We start from the raw sequence: 22,458 nt of genomic DNA, 5'->3' as shown, positions 1-22,458 counted from the left end.
TCACTCTCTTCTTTCACTTTCATCAAGAGGCTTTTTAGTTCCTCTTTACTTTCTGCCATAATGCATGAGCACAGTGTTTCTTTTTCATCTTTAATCAGTTGATTTTTCACAATGTTCATTTCAGTTCACTCAGTTGCTTAGTCATGTCTGACTCTTTGCTACCCCATAGACTGCAGCACTCCAGGTTTCCCTGCCTATCACCAACTCTTAGAGCTTACTTAAACTCATGTCCATCGAGTCAGTGATGCCATCCAACTATCTCATCCTCTGTCATCCCCTTCTCCTCTAGTCTTCAGTCTTTCCCAGCATCAGGGTCTTTTCTAGTGAGTCAGCGCTTCACATCAGGTGGCCAAAGTATTGGAGTTTCAGCTTCAGCATCAGTCCTTCTAATGAATATTCAGGACTGATTTCCTTTAGAATTGACTGGTTGGATCTCCCTACTGTCCAAGGGATTCTCAAGAGTCTTCCCCAACACCACAGTTCAAAAGCATCAATTCTTCTGTGCTCAGCTTTCTTTATAGTCAAACTCTCATATCCATACATGGCCACTGGAAAAACCATAGCTTTGGCTACATGGACCTTTGTTGGCAAAGTAATGTCTCTGCTTTTTAATATGCTGTCTAGGTTGTTCATAGCTTTCCTTCCAAGGAACAAGCGTCTTTTCATTTCATGGCTGCACCAGCCCATAAAAGCTAACCATGCCACATTTCAAGGCTGCACTTGCCCTCTGTGATAGCCCACACTCTGTCTATGGAGTGTGTTTCTCTCTGAATAAATCCACATTTTACCTATCACTTTGTCTCTCACTGAATTCTTTCTGCAATGAGACATCAAGAACCTGAAGTAAGGTCTGCGATCTTAGTTGGAAGTCTGTTGGGTTTTGGCTGGGTTCAAATCCTCGTCACATGGGTTTGAGTCCCAGTCTGAGGTAAACAGTTTCATAATCATCTTTTTTGTCCTATTTTTTTCACTACTACTCTGCATTCCAGTCCAGAGGGGTCAGTAACCTGTGGGTGCAAATCCCAGATGGAGGGGGAGTTAAGAATCCTGCCTCCCCTCCTCTAAGAATGGGAAAATAATATCAACTCCCATTGATGTTTTCATTAGCTGGAACTGGAGATTTGGGGTTACTGTTCTAATAATGGAGATTTTATAACTCAAGAGTGATCAGTGAGGCTTTATAGCCTGATAAAAATTTTCATGCAGAGTATGAATCAGGACAGCTACTTCTGAGCAAATTCAAAAGGACAGGGAGGGACAAAATAAAGTTGCTTGTTTGGTATATCTGTACTGATGACAGTAGCATATAGTATTCATCTTTCCTGTTTTTTTTTTTTTAACTTTTAATTCAATTCAGTTCGAACCAGGGATCGAACACACACACCCTAAAATGAAAGCTGAGTCTTAACCACTGGACCACCAGGGAAGTCCAATAGCATGTAATATTCATACCCTGGAGCCAATGTACAGAAAATAGACTGAGTTCAGATCAATATGTCTCTCTGTAAAAGGATGAATCATATACACCCACACCCACACACACACACACACACACACATATATTTCTTTTGGCAAACATAGAACAACAACTTAGAGCTTTTCAATGCCATTAAAATTGTTGGGTCTGACTTTAGATAAATATTTATTTGAGATATAGCAGTCAATGTGCCTGCCATGTTCAACTTCCCCTTCCAGATTCAATTGCTTTTTCACTACTCCCTTATTCAGAAAACAGCATTAGGCTGTTCTTTGCTGATAAGGGGCCACTGAGGGAAAAAAGGTTATAATTTAAAGCATCTTATTAGACATTGTAGTCTTAATTTCAACATGTCGAAATATTGTAGAGAATATAGCTATAAGGCACACTCAATACCAGATTTGTGACGTGACTTCACAGCAGCAGCTGATTACCAGTACTTGCAATTTTGCATCAGTCCTTGCCAAAATGACATAATATGACAGATTATCATAGGAGAGTTGAGCTAAGAGATGGGAATCCAGGGTTCTTATCCTGCCTGCATATACAGTCTTTGTGATCTAAGTTGGGTCACTTGACATTCTTGGCCTTCAATTTTTCATCTCAAAAATCCAAAGAGACTTTCCAGCATCCCCATCCACTCTGTGATTCTCTCTTTGGTTTCCCCCCACCCCCACTGTATCAGAAAAAGAGTTAAAAAAGTGACCCGAAATTTAAATGAGGAAATACTTTTAGAAATGTAACAAAATTAATATTTCCAAAGGTCAGTACAAGTAAATATTATAGAAGCACTAGGGATTTTTTGGTAAGATTTATTTTATTAACATCATAAACATACAGACATTTTAGTCATCTGCTTACATGTGAAAAAAGTCCAAACCTATGACTCTGGTAGCATCTTTATTTAAAAAAATAATATTTAAATAAATTGGTTAATATGAGTATGAAACAAGTACATAACTGAGAGGTAACATCTCGAAATCAACTCGTGAAATAGTCTTAATATTTATCCTCTTGAAAGAAACAGATCTGGGAGAACATGGATAGACAAAAAAGAGGACTGACACAGAGAGGACTTTAGAAAACAGCAGTGAGGTTTTTTTTGTTATGGCTAATTCTTTCTAAAAGAGCATTTTCTTTACATAAATGTATTTGAAGATAAGATAAATGTACTTATTAAGTTGTCAAAATTGCTTTCAAACCTGCTCTCAAATCCACCTCTTTCCAAAGGAGTAGAGCCTACATTCAAGGGCAGGATGATAGAGATCTATGTACTTTCCAAAGGGAGTTTTGGAGGAGCCTGACAGGATTTGTTCCATTTATTTAAATGATGGAATGCTGCTGCTAAGTCACTTCAGCCGTGTCCGACTCTGTGCGACCTCATAGACGGCAGCCCACCAGGCTCCCCCGTCCCTGGGATTCTCCAGGCAAGAGCACTGGAGTGGGCTACCATGTCCTTCTCCAGTGCATGAAAGGGAAAAGTGAATAGATGCAGCTAATTTCCACAAACCCATATGAACATTTCTTGCTTTTGCCCTTAACTAAAGGACTTGGCAGTAATAGCTGGGAAATCCTGAGCTTGGTAACTGCCACCTGCCTGGATGATTCAGAGAGTTTTATCCTGTCTCCATCCTCCATGTGCCAGAGGAGGAGAGCCGAGACAGAACTGAAGCTGATGCCCCCCTTCCGTGGAGCGCAGCCTCATCAAATAGCCTCTAACATCCTCTCTCCGTGTTCTCCTATCCCTAACTTTCTGATCTTACTTTCTTTAAGGAAGCCATTATTGAGTCTCTTACTAAATTCTATGTGGAGTGTTAGGCATTGAGGCTACAATCATGAAGAAGAGGTTGGCCCTTCTCTTGAGGGCTCTTGAGTCTGGCAGGAGAATGCTGCATTTAGGACTTTCACCTACTTTTAGCTCATTTCCTTCCCCTGGGACCGTATCCCTAGCTTTAAGAGGAAGGGATTGCCTGAGAGGATTTCTAAGATTATTAAATGGAAAAGCACCCTCGTGTCTGTAAGTTAAGTGAGAGTGAGTAAGACTCATGGAACCAGATGTAGAATACAGGTCTGAGTGGTGCCAGGCCCCAGCCCTCTCCATTCCTGGAGCTCCCCTTCTCAGGAGAGCAGAGATCAGTAGGGTCTTCTGTGGTGGTCTGCAGCTTAGGCGCATGTACACACAGACATCTTGGATATTTTGGTCCTTTAAGGGTAGGCAGCTCAAAGCATCTGCTGCTCTTTATTCTCTGATTTCACTGAAGGAGCAGTAGCTGGGCCCCAGGCCTCGCACAGTGCAGTCAGTGCTGTCGCGGTCACACTTGCCGCAGTGACATTCAGTGGCTACTGGGTACGTGTACAGGGAGTCTGCATGGTGGGCACAGCCAGGCACTTTCACCGTCTCGTACACCAGCTCCTTGAAGGTACATGCTTTCTGGATGTTGGGCCTCGCTGGGTCCTTGTACACCAAGTCCTGAGTGGTTTAGGAGAGAGAGAGAGAGAGAGAGAGATGAGTTACAGTAGTCTGGAAGTTTCTATTTAGCTTAATCAAAATGAGACAGGGATTGAATACTGCTTACTCTAATATTTACACTTTAAAATTATTTTATGAAATTGCTAATCAAGGAAACATATCTCATAAATGACCTATATGCTATATCATGTTTCCTGATTATTATACAGATATTTCAGAAAATATAAGTTATTTCTTTTGTTACTTCTTGTGTCTTTGTCAAAATGTTAATTATTTTTTCAACTATCAAGCAATTTGAATTTCAATAGAGGAAAATGATTAAAAGAGAAATTGACAAATTTTAATTTGACTTTTTTACTTAGTTGAAAGCTGTATTAATGACAACTTGAACCACGAATCAGTGGAGTTTAATTCCTCAGAAATTTTTTCCAAATGCGTTGTCCCTGAGTATTTATAAAAAGTCAAAAAGTATATAATGTGGAATGATAATGCTTAGATTAGCCTGACTATGAAAGCTTATGTAAGATTTTAAATATTTCGCTGTATTGTAGACATCTCTCCACCTTGAACGTTATATATTTTGCACAAGTCACAGTTTCTAAGGCTACATGGCTTGTACATAAGAACTTTAATCCTGGCAGAATAGGTTTTTTTGTAGCACTTTCTAGTAAAAAAATATATATGTATATATATATGTATATATATTTGCACTGAGGGAAAAAGTTGTTACTTCTGTTTAAGTTATTTCAATATCATGCCACTAAGTCTATATCCCAAGAAGATGTGATAAGTGGATTTTGTTCAAACTCATTTACCACCCCATAAAGTATATTTCATTAAAAAGTTGATATTTTCAATTTCAGCTTATAGAATGAAATTCTGCATAGATAGCCAGGTGTTTTAGGGGAAAAAAGAGACAGTAGAAACTGCCCATTGGATTAATTCAAAGAAGCTGTGTGAATACAAACTGATTTTTGCCTCTGTGACTTGATTTTCTCAACAGTATAAAGAACTGAGTGGGTTTACTAATTCATTTTGGTTATAACAGTCTACAAGGATTGATTGTGTTCTCAGGCTGCTTGTTGGCATTTGTATTCAGCAGGCCAATAAGACAATTTTTATAATGTGGCTGTGCTTTTATGTGGCTTGCAAACATATTTTGTTACTATCTCTGTTGTAAAGATGTGGCCTCAATTACAGAAATTAGCTTTTGGGGACTATTGTAGCTGTCCTATTATTAAATGTATGTATGTTTATGTTTTTAATCTCTCCATATGTAAAATCTATCATAGAACTATTTTTTGAAATAATTAAAAATTTAAAAAATTTTAAAAATAGAGTAGCATATTACTAAATTGATCAGATCAAACCTGACTCTTCTTTACATTTACTGTAATCAAATCTAAGCCCAAACATTTAGTTTATATCATGGTAAAAAAGCCAGTCATAAAACAGTATTGGCTAAAGGACTCATGGCTATTCCTTGGGAAACTTAAAATATTGACAAGTGGGAATCAATGAAGCCTGCCTTGTCCAGACCCTCAGCACCCTCACTTTCAGCAAAGCAAAGTGCCTACCCGGGTGTAGCAGTAGCCTGCACACCACGTGGTGTTGATGCTTATGCAGAAGCTACATTCCTCTTTCTCCACTGTGATGGTGATGTTGGTCAGCTCGCAGCTTCTGCAGCAGATTGCTCTCCAGCAACAGAAAAGGAAGCAGAACTGGACGGACTTCATCCTGGGCTGGGAAACAAACAATTAAGGACTGTGAGAAACTGAAAAACCAAAGAATTATGATCGTTTATATATGCTGACCAAACCAAAAATAATTTTTCTATCCATCGTCTCCCATCATATTTTGCTCCAGCAATGTTTTTTCCTTTCTTTTTCTTTGCTTTACTTCTTTGTTTCTTGAACAAGCATTTCTAATTATGCTCCTCAATTTTTTGTTGTTGTTGTTAAAGTAGAAACATATTACAGATCAAAACTCCAATATAATGATTTAAGCAGAGCAGTGTTTGGTTTAGAACATTACTGCTGTCTATTTTAGAGTGATTACTCTGAAGCAAGCAATCATGATCATTGTATTTGTCCCTTTATTACCATTTAAAAGACTAAAAAGAAACGTCTGTATTACAAAATTAGTTCATCATTCTTAGCATCTCATAAATGTTATCATTTGCTTTTGCCCCCCTTTGTTTAAAATAAGACTATTTCAGAGGCCAGATGAATTGATCTATATAAAGTCAATTGCTTGCTAACATTGATTACAGTGTATTTAAGAAGCCAGGTTGACAAGCACAGATTCCCTATACGATAGAAGTTAAAAAGCTCCACATTTGTTCTCTAGGTCCTTAAAAATCTGCGAATTGCAGAAGTGACTCACCACTTGGTAACTGTGGATGCTGAGACTTTTCCGTAGACAGCTGCCTTGTCTGGGGAAAGCTGTAGCTGAGTCTAGTCTCAGTTCACCTTTTATACAAAATTGTGTGAAACTAAACTAAACCTTGTGGATTTGTTGGGTATTAGTAAGAGCGGTGTTAGCCTGAAGCTTGCTGTAAGTGAATCAGTGTTTGGATAGACAGGGATATCAAGCCTTACTAAAGTAGTCTAAACGCAGTAGATCAGGACAAATAATGTTACCAGAGATGATTTTGTACAGATTAAATTTGATATAGTAGAACACCCACTCCTTTACCTTGTCAAATTAAATTTGACTTTGGGTTTTTCTTTTGTACCTTTAACTTGGGGAATTCAGATTTCTTTTCAAGTATTGCTTTGGCTCTGTTGAGGTGTATCAAAAATATATGGTTAATAATTACTCTGAAGGTAGATTGAAAACTAGCAGAGAAAAAACAAATAGAAAGTCTTTCATGATCTGACTCCTGTCTAAAATATAGACTGTATTCCTCTTTACATCCAGATCCTCTAATTTCAAATGTTATTCTTTGATGCTTTACTGGTAATTCTTTAAATGCTCTGCTGATTCATTTCTCTAGCTCTTTGCATATGCAGTGTTCATCTTGCCTGAAATGTCCTTGCTTCCCCCCTATGTCTCCTACAGCACTGCCACCCCAGGCAAATCCTCAGCCTTCAACATTCATCTGACAGCATTTAGACTGGGAAGAAGAGGAGAGCTTTAATTATCAACTTCTTTTTAATCCTTTATCTTTGTTTCTCCCAGTAGACTAAGAGCTCCATGGAGACTGGGATTGAGTTGTTTAACAAATATTTACTAATTAAGCAGTGTGGCTCTAGCAAAGGAACAATGGTGAAAATATTAGGATATGATGTCAGAGATGTAACAGAAGCCGAGTCATGTAGGACGGTTTAGGTCGATATAAAGACTTTGATTTTTACTGTTGATTAGGGACCAATCGCAGGGTTTTGAGTAGAGGAGTGACATCGTCTGATTTAGGTCTGAAGGGGTCCCTTTGACTGCCGTGTTGCTAATGTAGGGGTAAAAAGGTAGAAACAGGAAGTCCCATTAGATGCTATTGCATCAACCTGGGTGAGAAACGATATTTATTCAGACTAGTGTGGTAGCAATTAATAAGACATAACTTGACTCTGGATGTATTGTGAAAGTAGAGCAAACAGAATTTTTTGATGGATGAATGTTGAGCGTGAGAGGAAGAGTCAAGGATAACTTTAAGGATTATGGCCTGAGAAACTTGAAAGATAAATATGCCATCAGCTGAAATGGGATGGCTCGAGATACAGTAAGTTTTTTGAAAAGATAAGGAATTTAGTATGGACATGGTGAACTTGAGGTATCTTTAAGACATCCATGTAGAATGCTGAATCTGGATTTGGGGAGAAATACATTGGCTGAGGCAAAAATTTGGGAGTCATTGACATAAGCCTTGAAAAGATTACCAAGGCATTGGGTGTATGTAAATAGAGAAGATAAAAGGACCATGGGTAGAGCTTGGTGTATTCCAGCACTAAGAGGTCGAGGATAAGATGAAGCTTTTTTTCTTCTTTTATCCAAAGGAAACAGAAGGGTTGTTGAGGAAAGGCAGGAATGAAGAGAGCGTGGTTTCCCAGAAGTCAAGTAAAGTGTGTGTATCAGGAGGAGTGAGTGACAACTGTACCCAACAGTGCTCACAGGTTAAGTTAGGGGAAACTGCACAATACCGTGGCAGTTGTAAAGATCACTAATACCCTTGGCTTGAGAAGTTCCTTTGGAGTTAGGGGAACAAAATCCTGACTGGTGTGTGTTTTAGTGATTGGCAAGAGATGAATAAAAATGAGATGAATGTCACGTGTGCTGTTGCTTCAGTCCGTGTCCAACTCTTTGTGACTCCATGGACTGTAGCCCGCCAGGCTCTTCTGTCCATGGGATTCTCTAGGCAAGAATACTGGAGTGGGTTTCCATGCCCTCCTCCAGCGGATCTTCTCAACCCAGGGACTGAACCCACATCTCTTTACATCTCCTGTATTGACAGGCAGGTTCTTTACCATTAGTGCCACTGGGAAGCCCAAAGAAAGATAAATACAGAAAGCTTTTTTCCAGGAATTTTGATTCAAAGATGAGGAGAAAAGCAGGTGATACATTGGAAGTGGGGTAAAGATAATTTTCTTTTCATTTTTATGTTTTAAGATGGGAGAAATAACTGCTTGTTTGTATGGTGGTGCAAATGACAGAGAAGAGAGTGAAAAATAATGGTGTTGGAGGAAGAGATGGATTTCAGACACAGCTGGAGGGACTGGCTTTAGGCAGGAGGATGAAGAGCTCATATCCTGTATCAGGCAGAGTTGTGAGTGTAGATGCTGCTGGGTGGGGAGGTGTGGTGCAGACAGATGACGGTGATAGGGAGATGTGGTGACAGTCTTTGTACAAGCTCTCCTGTGATGAATTTCATCTTCTCAATAAAGTAGGAAGTAAGGTTAGCATTTGAGAATAAGGATGGTGGATGAATTTGCTGAGGATCAAGGGATGAAAAGAGGTCTTCCAGACCTCTCTCCTAACGTCAAGCCTCTTAGAGCCTGGTTTATCTGACTAGTGTATTTCCTAATTAGGTGTTATTGTTTTCACAAAGGTTGTTGGAAATATTTTATTGATGAAAATTTAGAGGTCTTTCTTATTCACCTTTGTATTCCCAATAGGAAGAGTTTCTAATCCACAGTAGGCACAGATTCACTTTTGTTGAACAAATTGAAACACAAATCTCTCATAGTTTCCCTTAACGCTCTGCTGGTCCATAACCTGTTTGCTAGCTGATGCATTTCTTGTTCTTGCCCTGTTCTGCTCTCGGAAGCCTCTGGGGAGGGAGACCGGAGCATAGAAGGAGAAGGAAGAAAGAGCATCTGTCTCCCTTTTCTTTCTTTGGCCACTCTGCATGGCTTGTGGGATCTTAGTTCCCTGATGAGGGATCAAACCTGGGCCCTTTACATTTTTCTTTTCTGGTTAGTAGCTGCATTTTCTCCGAGTCCAGGTCACACAGGAAGCTTTTCTCTTAGTTTTCCCAGCTTTCATGTGGAAAACTCTCTGTGGTTTGAGCTTCTGCTAAGTGGTCTCATGTTTTGGCTCTGGAAACACACCTGTGTTCTTCTAATCCTGAAGATGAGTGGGACTTCTGGTGATTGCTGACCTTTGAGTCCTGTCCTTTCTCCTCTCTGGTTTCTCTGTAATTTTAACACTTGGACAATGCATTCCCTGGATAAATTCCCTCTGTTTTACATATCAGGAGTGGTTTCAGTTTTCCTGGTTGGAAACTGAGTGATTAGCACCCATCTTTATTTCTAGCCCTATTATTACTGGATTTTAGTATCCTAATATTGACTCAATATTTAACAAAATGTTGACTGAGGAGACTTTATGTCAGATTCTTACTTTCTTTACTTGAGACACCTCCCCATTTTCCAAAATCATGTGTATTTTTTTCTCTCTTACTTGAAAGAAAAATAAGAGCCTGAGATACATTTCTCTTCTTTTCATCTAAGCTATTCAATATTCGATCCTCCTCCCAGTGCTTTGTTTTGTTTCCTTAGTTCCCAGTACATATCTCAATGTTAACACTCATCACATTGTATTTTAAATGAACAGCAGACTTCTCTCATGAATTCTGGTGAACCAGTGTCCACAACTGTGTGAGCATCCTTAGAATTTCTACCTCTGTATATACTCAATGACTATATCCTTTTTTCCCTTATACAGGTGTTTTTTTTTTTTTTTTCCCAACCATTCCTTTATGGTTGTGTTTAAAAATAGGAAATTAAGTACCTTCCTCATATCCTTTTTTAAAAAATGGTTTATTTATTTTGGGTCTTCGTTGTGGCATGCAGACTCTGTAGTTGTGGTGCACAGGGTTAGTTGCCCTGTGGCATGTGGGATCTTAGTTCCCGGACCAGGAATTGAACCCATGTCCCCTGTATTTCAAGGCAGATTCATAACTACTAGACCACCAGGGAAGTACCTTTGTGCTCATATCTCGACTTGGTCCTTCTATGGTCTAGCATTCTTTTCCTCCTTTTCTTCTGGCCACATGAGAAATGATTTATAATGTAAAATTTAAAAAAATGTTTAATATATATGTTGATGTATGGCAAAACCAATACAATATTGTAAAGTAATTAGCCTCCAATTAAATAAATTTATATTAAAAATTTTAAATCTGAATTTGTTTTAGCCATTTGAATTTGTTTCCTTTATTTAAATTACAAAGTAATATATAATATATGATGTAATAATTCCATATATAGTGCTAAATTTTTATTGTTTTCATCCTAGTAGATTACTCAACAATAGTATAGCACTGAACTGTCCAGAATTGATGCTTTTGAACTGTGGTGTTGGAGAAGACTCTTGAGAATCCCTTGGACTGCAAGATAAATCAGTCCTGAATGTTCATTGGAAGCACTGATGCTGAAGGTCCAATACTTTGGCCTCCTGATATGAAGAACTGACTCATTGGAAAAGAGCCTGATTCTGGGAAAGATAGAAGGCAGGAGGAGAAGGGGATGACGGAGGATGAGATGGTTGGATGGCATCACTGACTTGATGGACATGAGTTTGAGTAAGCTTCAGAAATTGGTGATGGACAGAGAAGTCTGGCATGCTGCAGTCCATGGGGTCATGAAGAGTCGGACACAACTGAGTGTCTGAGTTGAACTGCACTGTCTAAGTATAGCAGCCACCAGCCACATGTGGCCGTTAAGCAGCTGAAATGCAGGTAGTCCAAATTAAGATATGCTGTAAGTGGAAAATGCCCACTGGATTTCAGAGACAAAATAAGAGTGCATGCAAGCTATCTCAATGATTTTTGTATTGATTACATCGAAATGACATTATTTTAACTAAAACACCTCATTAAGTCAATCTCACCTATTTCTTTTACTTTAAAAGTACTTTGTTTTAAGATGTGGTTACTAGAAAATTCTAAATAATGTGACTGGATCACATATTTCTACTGCATAGCACTAGTACAGAACTTACTGGCTAATGAGTAAATTTTCAGAGGTCACAAGGCTTGCTTGTTGGTCTCATGCCTGGCCCTTGTACATTAAATATTGCCAGGCTAGGTCAATTGGAAAAACTCTGAAAAAATAATAAACTGAAATCCACTGGTTGCCAATGTTTATTAATATAAAAACACAACAATGTACTTTATATTTTTCAGAGAAGGGGTTAGTAGGGTCAGTCTTCATATTACCAGGTAAACTTCTTCTCATCCACAGGAGCAGTCAGATGGAAATCTAATTCATTTCATCAGACAAGATAGTACCATACTGTGAACAACAAAACAAAATCTGATGTTCATCTCTGTTGCATTTTCTTTTTCTCAGAGCGAAATAGAACAAAATAGTATAGAGCTCTTCTGATAGGAACTCTTTAAAAACAGAAATGACACTCAATATTCCATGATAATGTTCCAGTAAGAAGTATCTTTGGTATCAGTCAACTGATAATGCATGAAGCTAAAAATATTTCATTGGTTTCACAGCAGTTGTATCTTGCTTAGAGTAAGCATTCAGTAAATACTTATACATTTTATTTTTGTATTGATGCTAGTTGGCAGCTTTCTAGACACTAAAGCATAATGCACTAAGAATGGGATGTACATCTAAGTAAGTAACAATATATTGATGCTTGATGAGATCTGTGCTGAAAGGATAGTAATCTAGTGATGGGCCAGCAGTTATCCCTAGCACAAAATGCTGATTCTAGTTGTTTTTGCATCTTTTTGTTTTGGTAAAGAGCACCTTTGTATACACACATATATGTATGCGTACAAACACACATATAGATATATACATGCATAGAAAACACTGACATAACAGTTTATGTTTTTACAGCTTCCTTAAGCTCATGCATGTCCTTCAAGTATTGTTGTCCTCTTTTACAGAGTAATTTATTGAGCGCTTATTCTATACCAATCGCTGTACTAAATGCATATATCAGCAGCCTAATGAATTACATATTACTATTATCCATACATTTATAAATAAAGAAATGAAGGTCAGAGCAGTGTATTAAGATATCCAATGTCACAGTAAATAAGCAACAGAGCTTTAAGTCCAGACCGGGCAAGGAGACTCCAGGGTTCCTGGTGTTCTTCCTTCGGTCACATAACTATTTGCTAGACAGATTGGACCAGTGGAGGAGAAGCACCCAGGAACTAAAAGGCATTGTCACTGCTCTGCGTTAACATTGTGTGTGTATGTGAATTTTGGAGAGGTGCCATTTGATACGGGAGAAAAGAGAACCAGCAACTGAGGAGATTAGAAAAAGCAGAGACTTTGAAAGAAGAGAGAGGAGAAAGATGTGGAAACTATACAATGAATCATTAATCCAAGGAGACATGTTAGGAGACTAGAGCCTGAAACTGAATCGATGAAATAAAAAGCCAGGACACTAAACAATGAGTTAACTTTCACTGAGCATGTAAGTACTAACCTTGGTGGTAAATATTTTATATATACCAGTTTAATTAATTTAATCTTTACAGGAACTGCAAAATAAGTGCTATAATCATCTTTATTTTAGAGATGAGAAAACTTTCTATTTGACATAGAAGTTCAAATATCTTTACCAAGTTCAGTTCAGTTGCTCAGTCGTGTCCGACTCTGCGACCCCATGGACTGCAGCATGCCAGGCCTCCCTGTCCATCACCAACTCCCAGGGTTTACTCAAACTCATGTCCATTGAGTCGGTGATGCCATCCAACCATCTCATCCTCTGTCGTCCACTTCTCCCACCTTCAATCTTTCTCAGCGTCAGGGTCTTTTCAAATGAGTCAGTTCTTCGCATCAGGTAGCCAAAGTATTGGAGTTTCATGTGGCTGGTAAATGGGGGAAATGAAATTCAAACCCAAGTTGTCTAGGGCCTGTGCTTTTGCCTGTTATACTGTTCTATCAGCCACTCTCATTGGAACACACTTCAGACTTAAATATATGTGTACCTTCATGACCTTTAGAATAAATTTTTATTCCTTCACTGTGTGTGCATAGAGGGAATCATACTGGAAGGCCAAGATATTGTCTTACCTTCTACAAAAGAAGAAAGTTCTTCAAAATAAAACCTGTCATTTATAGAAAGCATGAAGAATAAATGAGGCAGGAAGCATTTCAACCATTACCATGGTGCAGAAAAATTGCCAAATATTCCAAGTACTTGCTCACATTATCTGGCTTCTTTGCACTTAGTTTGGGGCCACATGACCTATTCTGTTCAGTGGGCTATGAGCAGAAGTGAATTGCATTATTTGTGGGCTAAGGTGGTAAAAATCTCTTAGATGACTCTCCAGTGCTCTCTCTCCTTTCTATGGGTACAACAGAGGCTTTCTCTTCCTGTTAATGTACCCAGAAGTTACTAGAGACTCTGACAGCCTGTGTCCTTGGACAGATATATAGAGCAGCAGTCTCCTCTAGCTCATGCTAGATATGTAACATGGGAAAGAAATTAACACATTAACAATAATGTGTTATGTCATTGAGAATTTGAGGTTCTTTTGTTGGTGCACCATAACTCAGCCTGGGTCTTCCCAGGTGGCACAGTGGTAAAGAATCTACCTGCCAATACAGGATGCCCAAGAGATACAGGCTTGATCCCAGGGTCGGGAAGAGGAAACACAACCCACTCCAGTATTCCTGCCTGGAAAATTCTATGGACAGAGGAACCTGGCAGGCTATGCTCCATGGAGTCGCAGAGTCGGACATGACTGAAGAAACATACACACGACCCAGCCTATTCTGACAAGTCTTTTATCAGGTTACCTAGAGGGTATTACAGTCAGCTTGACTTTGTATGATGCCAAACTGAAGGAAGAGGATAAAAACATACAGCTGGAGGCTGGAATCTGTTCTAACATGATTTTCAGAATTGTCCTTGCTTTCCCAAAACTTTCAACAACATCCCTGCATCCCCCATGTTCTGTTTTTCCACCAGAGTGGGGCAAAACCATAGCATCTGTATAAGTTACCACTAACAAGACTCCCTTGCCTTCATTTGTTTCCTTCTTTGAAGTAGCTGAGAATTCCTAGGTGCTTTTCAGACAGTCCATCTCTCCATCACTTTTCAACAAACAACAGCAGAAATAACAACAATATCAGCAAAAGTAAAGCCTTTAGAAAATTATTTGAAAAACACCAGCTGATTTTATAGCTCCTCTATTTGTTCTAAATGTCTAGGGTAGCTTCCTTGGCAAGACAGATTGCTAGAACCTAGTATTTGTCTGAGGAATAATAACTTCTGTTATGAAGATCTAATACCATATCTAATAATAACAAGTAAATATGGGTAGAACGTTGAGAGGGGCTTTCCGGGTAGCTCAGCTGGTAAAGAATCTGCCGGCAGTACAGGAGACCCCAGTTTGATTCCTGGGTTGGGAAGATCCCCTAGAGAAGGGATAGGCTACCCACTCCAGTATTCTTAGGCTTCCCTGGTGGCTCAGACAGTAAAGAATCTGCCTGCAATGTGGGAGACCTGGGTTCAATCACTGGGTTAGGAAGATCCCCTGGAGGAGGGCATAGCAACCCACTCCAGTGTTCTTGCCTAGAAAATCCCCATGGACAGAGGAGCCTGGTGGGGTCTACAGTCCATGGGGTTGCAAAGAGTCAGACACGACTCAGCCACTAAGCATGCACGCATGCAGAATGTTGAGAGACCAGGTTAATGGTGTGAGTTTTCATAAATATTGGCAATTTCTAGAGAATTTCCTTTTCTTTCTCAGTATACAAATAACCTTAACTGAATCACTTGGTATCAAAGCCTTTGTTTCTGATCCTTTGCTCTCTTGACATCTATCTGGTACATTTCATTAAGAAACCTAAACAAAGAATGGAGATAATTTGAATGAGATACATATGTTTAAAGAATACAAAAGATAATTTATGCTTGAATCCTACTTTGCCTTGAGTTATTTATATCACATTTCAAAAAATTACTTTCACCTTTATTTTCTTAGTTTATTCCCAATCAGTCCTCAGAGTAACAATCTTTTAAGGTGAAAGGGAAAGAAACTGCCGAGTGACTTGCCTACGGTTACACTGAGTGGCAGAATTTGGACTCGTAGGTCAACTTTTTATAAAAACAGGGAATACAAAGCATTCTATTTTAAGTGACTCCGGGTTTATTTTTAGCACAGAGAAAGAGTGATTTCGGGAGCACACTATGACAAGGACTTCTATTTGTCCCCTGATATCCATCCTCTTTCTTTCCCACATGAATAGACTTGGTAGCTGGGTATGTGTCTGCCTAGAACAAAGAATAGAGTGCCTGCCTGTTGCAGCCAGGAATGGCCATGTTCTGAACAGAAAGATACACAAGTAGAATGTTGTATGGCAGTCTTTGGTAACTTCAGGTGACAGGTAGCAAGTAGCTTTTGCCGTTTTTTCATCCTTCCTCCATCCTGTTCCTTATAATTTGGGTCATTTTGGAGTAAGAGGGCAAAGGCTATACTTTAGAGTTGGTGGTACAGTGACCCAGAAACATGATTTGCTGAGGACTTCCAGAACAGTTCCAGCCCTAGACTACCAAACTTCAGAATTTTATGAAGAAGGGAATACAATCTCTATCTTGTTTAGGCCACTGTTATTTTGGGTCTCCGTTACCTGAAGCTGAATGCATCTCACTAATACATGTGGTTAGAGTCATTATCTCTGGGCAGAGCTCCCATTCTTAGGCCAAATGCTGAGGAAACCATCTTTCATACAGAATGTAGAGGGTGGGGGATGCCTCTGGTACCTGGATATGAACCTGAGATTGAGTCTTGGCTCTAAGATCTTAGAAACCTCAAAACTGGGGAAGTTGCCATTGTAAAACTACAGGTTATTGTCTTCTAGAAAGATGGAGATTTTAATTCATTTTTGGTGCAGAACCTTTTAGTTTGACAAACATACACGTGATGTGAGGGATTTCCTGTTTCCATTTCCTTCATTTTCCTTCTTGGTGCTGGTAGGAAAAGGGTCTTTTGGCGTAATATATCAATGTGAGGCTGTCAGAGACAAGAAAGGAATGTTGGGCTTACAATTTGAAAATCTGTAAAATTTTGAATTTGAAAACTCCAAAATATAAGTATGGAAGAGCCATGAAAAAAGATATGTTTGGCCTTGATTTGGGAGAGAGTGGGGAAATCAGTAAAATGAGAACTTGAGGATATATGTTTTTAAATGACTAGATTTTAGACTGTCCTGAGGAGGCAGAACTGTTACATATTATTGGAGAAAGATGTGTGAATTCTTGTTTGGGGACTTGCTCCAGGAAGATGGATGCTTACCTGATGGCTCAGTGGTAAAGAATATGCCTGCAATGCAGGAGACACAGGACATGGGAATTCAATCTTCCTGGGTTGGGAAGATCCTCTGGAGGAGGACATTGCAACCCACTCCAGTATTCTTGCCTGGGAAATCCCATGGACACAGGAGCCTGATGGGCTACAGTAAGGGCTCGCAAAGAGCCGGACACAATCAAGTGACTGAGTGTGCACATAGTATGCCAGGAAGATGACAGATGTTTTCTTTGGTGCCACATGACCAAGTGGTGTAGAGTTAGAGGAAGAGGAGCATTTAAGGGAAGCCAGCATCCCTGTCTTTCCCATTTTAGCAGGTTCAGCAACAGTATCCTTGGCTAGAACTTTGGCATTCATACAGTTGGCATCACCTGCAGTGGGGACTGCTCTCAAGCCCTAGACACAGGGAGCCAGAGCCTGAGAAAACATGGCAGACACTAGGTAAAGGATGAAACTAGATGCCCATTCTATGTGCATGTGAGGCACCCTTTGTGGACTTCCTAAAAAGTTGGTGCTTTGGAGGAGGTGAGGGTTAGGAGTCTTCCTGAGGTGGTGGGTAAGGGAGGAGGATATGGGTCATTAAAATCCTGGCACATGGTGAGTCATAAGGTGGTAAAATGAGGATTAATCAAAACACTGGATTTAAGGCTTTGCAAATAAAGGGAAGAATCTGTGTATAGCCCAGAGACAGGTGAGGGTACAGTGCCTACTAAGAGCTCTGTTGTGAGCAGCTCTGAAAGGGGTATGAGGGAAGTTGACATGGTTGACAGCTGTGTAGTAGAGACTGGCTTTAGAGACTAGTATATGTGCCAGCTAACTAACTTAATGGGTTAGCTCTAAACTTCATTTAGGGATCAGAATTCTGGGGCAGATTCAGAAACGGCTGCTGCTGCTACTGCTGCTGCTAAATCACTTCGGTCGTGTCCGACTCTGTGCGACCCCATAGATGGCAGCCCACCAGGCTCCCCCGTCCCTGGGATTCTCCAGGCAAGAACACTGGAGTGGGTTGCCATTTCCTTCTCCAATGTATGAAAGTGAAAAGTGAAAGTGAAGTCGCTCAGTCGTGTCCGACTCTTAGCGACCCCATGGACTGCAGCCTACCAGGCTCCTCCATCCATGGGATTTTCCAGGCAAGAGTACTGGAGTGGGGTGCCATTGCCTTCTCTGTCAGAAATGGCTACTATTTTTAAAAACAAAAAGAAACTGGTTATAGTCAGAGAATCTTCTCATTTAGAGTTTAAAAGATGAGGTGGGATTTTTTTAATATAAAAAATCTCCCTTTGGCACCATGATATTTTTATTCAGTATTAGTCCTTTTTCCATTCTTAGGCCAGCAGATTTCTTGCAATATACTAATAAAAGCAGTTTCCGTTAAGTACTTCTACCTCTGGCAGTTTCTTTTGATGTGACATTTCTGCAGACACTACTATTTTAAAAGGCACAAGCCTGAAAGAATAGTTTTTTTTTTTTTAAAGTACCTTTGTGTGTGTGGGTTGGCACATTTAAGGGTTTGCTTTTTTTTAATGGGTCATAGGGCTTTTGAAGTGGGTGGAAAGAGCATGTATTATAGGCTTATGTACCATTCTGGAAGACGACAGGCAGTTTAATAAACTAAGTTGACCCTAGAATGATGAGGCCTCTAAAACATAGAGGCCTGTTTTTATTCATAACTCAGGCATATAGGTAATCAAGAGGTAACCATGAGAGTGTTCATAGCATTGGAAAAAGCCTGGTTTTCATTTGTGCAACACTCCTTCCACCTCAGCATTTAGGTATACTAAAAACAACCCTGACTTTCCCAGCTTTCACACAAGAACCTCTTTGAAAATCCTATTGCTTCCCCAGAATCTTTTGGTTCCATATTGAAGAGACTTGATAACAAACGGTCTTATGTGTGCTCAGTTTCCCAGTTTATCAGAATCTTTGCGACCCCATGGATTGTAGCCCACCAGGCTCTTCTGTCCATGGAATTTTCCAGGCAAGAATACTGGAATGGGTTGCCCTCTCCTCCTCCAGGGGATCTTCCTGATTCAGGGATTGAACCCCCATCTCTTACATCTCTTGCATTTGGCAGACAGATTCTTTACCATTGTGCCACCTGGGAAGCCCCCAAAACAGTCTTATTTGGGAACTAATAACAATAGCAAATACCAATTCTCAAAGAATTTTTTTGGTTGTTGTCAAAGTGGAAAATGGCATAGTAGAATTTCAGTTCAGTTGCTCAGTCGTGTCCGACTCTTTGTTACCCCATGAATCGTGGCACACCAGGCCTCCCTGTCTGTCACCAACTCCTGGAGTTTACTCAAGCTCACGTCCATCGAGTCCGTGATGCCATCAGCCATCTCATCCTCTGTCATCCCCTTCTCCTCCTGCCCCCAATCCCTCCCAGCATCAGAGTCTTTTCCAATGAGTCAGCTCTTTGCATGAGGTGGCCAAAGTATTGGAGTTTCAGCTTTAGCATTAGTCCTTCCAATGAACACCCAGGACTGATCTCCTTTAGAATGGACTGGTTAGATCTCCTTGCAGTCCAAGGCACTCTCAAGAGTCTTCTCCAACACCACAGCTCTAAGCATCAATTCTTCGGCACTCAACTTTCTTCACAGTCCAACTCTCACATCCATACATGACCACTGGAAAAACCATAGCCTTGACTAGACGGACCTTAGTCGGCAAAGTAATATATCTGCTTTTTAATATGCTATCTAGGTTGGTCATAACTTTCCTTCCAAGGAGTAAGCATCTTTTAATTTCATGGCTGCAGTCACCATCTGCAGTGATTTTGGAGCCCCAAAAAATAAAGTCTGACACTGTTTCCACTGTTTCCCCGTCTATTTCCCGTGAAGTGATGGGACCAGATGCCATGATCTTCGTTTTCTGAATGTTGAGCTTTAAGCCAACTTTTTCACTCTCCTCTTTCACTTTCATCAGGAAACTTTTTAGTTCCTCTTCACTTTCTGCCATAAGGGTGGTGTCATCTGTATATCTGAGGTTATTGATATTTCTCCCAGCAGTCTTGATTCCAGCTTGTGCTTCTTCCAGCCCAGTGTTTCTCATGATGTACTTTGCATGTAAGTTAAATAAAGTAGAGAATGATAAATGAATATACTCAAGTAAATCAGTATTCTGTAGTTGTAGGATAATATTAATATCAGGAAAACAGTTTCACTGTGGTCTGTATTAGAGGTCAGTAGTCTTTTCAGTAAAAGGGCCAGGTAGTCAGTATTTTAGGTTTTGTGGATATCAGTCCATTTGGACTGCTATAACAAAATATGACAGATTGTGTAGCTTATAAACAGATTTCTCAGTTTGGGAGGCGACTAGAAACGCAAGACTAAGGAATCAGAAGATTTGGTGTTGGTAAGAACCTGCTTTCTGGTTTATAGACAGCCATCTTCTCTCTGTGTTCTGATATGGCAGACCACAAGTGAAGTTCCACGAGTTTAAGGGATCACTAGGCTGGACAATTCCATGGGAGGAGCTTGGTAGGCTGCAGTCCATGGGGTCGCTAAGTGTCAGACACGACTGAGCAGCTTCACTTTCACTTTTCACTTTCATGCATTGGAGAAGGAAATGGCAACCCACTCCAGTGTTCTTGCCTGGAGAATCCCAGAGATGGCGGAGCCTGGTGGGCTGCCGTCTGTGGGGTCGCACAGAGTCGGACATGACTGAAGCGACTTAGCAGCAGCAGCAGCGGGCCTATCAAGGCTATGGTTTTTCCAGTGGTCATGTATGGATGTGAGAGTTGGACTGTGAAGAAAGCCGAGCGCTGAAGAATTGATGCTTTTGAACTGTGGTGTTGGAGAAGACTCTTGAGAGTCCCTTGGACCACAAGGAGATCCAACCAGTCCGTTTTAAAGGAGATCGATCCTGGGTGTTCTTTGGAGGAAATGATGCTAAAGCTGAAACTCCAGTACTTTGCTCACCTCATGCGAAGAGTTGACTCATTGGAAAAAACTCTGATGCTGGGAGGGACTGGGGGCAGGAGGAGAAGGGGACGACAGAGGATGAGATGGCTGGCTGGCATCACGGACTCGATGGACGTGAGTCTGAGTGAACTCCAGGAGTTGGTAATGGACAGGGAGGCCTGGCGTGCTGCAATTCATGGGGTCGCAAAGAGTCGGACACGACTGAACAACTGAACTGAACTGAGGCCAATAGCGGAGAACAGCTCTGCAGAAGCTCCCATTCATGCCCCCACCTGACCGTGGGCTGGCATGCCTGAGAAGCCTTTCTGTGATAAGTTGTTACAATAAACTATAGTCACTCTTCTCCTTTCTTTTCGTGTGTGCCACTCCTCTTCTCTCTTAATGGGCTTTCAACAGCTATCAGCCTCAAGTCTATATTCTGATGTTTTAGCTCTGCTTCTTTCCAATTATAGCTCCTCTTCCAATTACTGAAACTTTCCCATATTATTTGGATTTTCAGATGAGAAATTTTGATTGAATCATATTTGTTTATAAATGAATCTCCTCTAGGATCAGTTAGCCTGTCAACTATGGTCAAGGATTAGTTTCATCTGGTTGATAGCTAGTTAGCAGAAACTGAATGGGACAGGTAACTATAAATATATTTAATATGTAAGAAATGGAAATGAAAAGATTATCAGTATTTTCTGGTTTGCTAGTTACTCTGCTGGGTAGACTATAACTATTATGCTCATTTTAAAAATAAGAAAACTGAGGATCGAAGCTTAAGTAATGACTTCAGGGTCTCATATGTAATGTGTGGTGAAATTGAAACCTTAAACCCATATCTGACTCCATCATTGTGCATTTTCTTCTGCCGCTAGCTCTCAGAGAGCCCAAGAGCTGGTTAAATTAAACACTCAGAGAAGCAACTGGCTGTTTTTAAAGATATAGACAAAGAAATACATTTGCTGAGAATAAATTTGACTTAAGTTGCCAAAGCAATATGCTATTAATATTCACTTTATTTTCAATGACATTTGTATATCATTTTTCCTGTTGGCTGCTCTCCTCTATTTACAATAATTGTTTTTTTCCCCTGTAGTTTCCCCTCAATACTTTATCATTCGCTTTCATTCATGTCATTAGAAATCCTTATGAAATTTGTTTTCAATTGTTGGATGAACTTGGTTGATCCAACAAACCACTTTCCTAAAGAAATTTGGATAAGCCACTTCCATTTTTTTCCCCACTGTTACAAGCAATACTTCCAGTATATCATAGTATTATTCATCTGTATCTGATTTTTTTTCTAAGGTCAGCTTTCTAGAGGTAGGATTAGGAGAATAGGGGACATATATATGTGTATATGGGGCTTCCCTGGTGGCTCAGAGGTTAAAGCACCTGCCTCCAATGCGGGAGATCCAGGTTCAATCCCTGGGTTGGGAAGATCCCCTGGAGAGGGAAATGGTAACCCACTCCAGTATTCTTGCCTGGAAAATCCCATGGACGGAGAAGCCTGGTAGGCTACAGTCCATGGGGTCGCAAAGAGTCGGACACGACTGAGCGACTTCACTTTAACTATATGTGTATATATATATTGTTGCATGACACCCCACGGGCCTGCATGCCTTATAGTTGCCCAGCCTGGAGACCAAGGAAAGAACCTAGAGACAGTGACGGAGACATCAGTGGTTTAGTGGATAGGGAATCTTATCAGTGTGAAGCAAGGTCCTGGAGCAACACCCTCACTGTGTGCAGCAGAGAGTGAGCCAGACATGACAGTAGCCTTCACTATTCTGGGGAAGAGGAAGGCTACCATTTATAGGGGGGAATTGACATCAGGTGGGCTAATCAGTTATCAGGCACTAAT

The 22,458-nt window shown here is 40.2% G+C and overlaps 1 protein-coding gene and 1 non-coding gene across 2 annotated transcripts; one reads left to right on the top strand and one right to left on the bottom strand.

Annotated features, from left to right (window-relative positions):
* Positions 1-3,716: 3,716 nt before the first annotated feature.
* On the bottom strand, positions 3,717-5,683 carry FSHB (follicle stimulating hormone subunit beta). Its single transcript, XM_052652915.1, has 2 exons — positions 5,525-5,683; positions 3,717-3,947 (listed from the first exon to the last, which is right to left on the bottom strand). The coding sequence occupies exons 1-2, from the start codon at positions 5,681-5,683 to the stop codon at positions 3,717-3,719; spliced, it is 390 nt and encodes a 129-aa protein (XP_052508875.1).
* A 16,279-nt stretch (positions 5,684-21,962) lies between these two features.
* On the top strand, positions 21,963-22,034 carry TRNAW-CCA (transfer RNA tryptophan (anticodon CCA)). The gene has a single exon. It is a non-coding gene; the product is annotated as a tRNA-Trp (tRNA).
* The last annotated feature ends 424 nt before the right edge of the window (positions 22,035-22,458 follow it).

Source organism: Budorcas taxicolor, chromosome 15, assembly GCF_023091745.1.
Source record: "Budorcas taxicolor isolate Tak-1 chromosome 15, Takin1.1, whole genome shotgun sequence".
NCBI lineage: Eukaryota > Metazoa > Chordata > Mammalia > Artiodactyla > Bovidae > Budorcas > Budorcas taxicolor.
The sequence above is the reverse complement of the archived record's forward strand: the minus strand, read 5'-3'. Positions and strand labels throughout refer to the sequence as shown.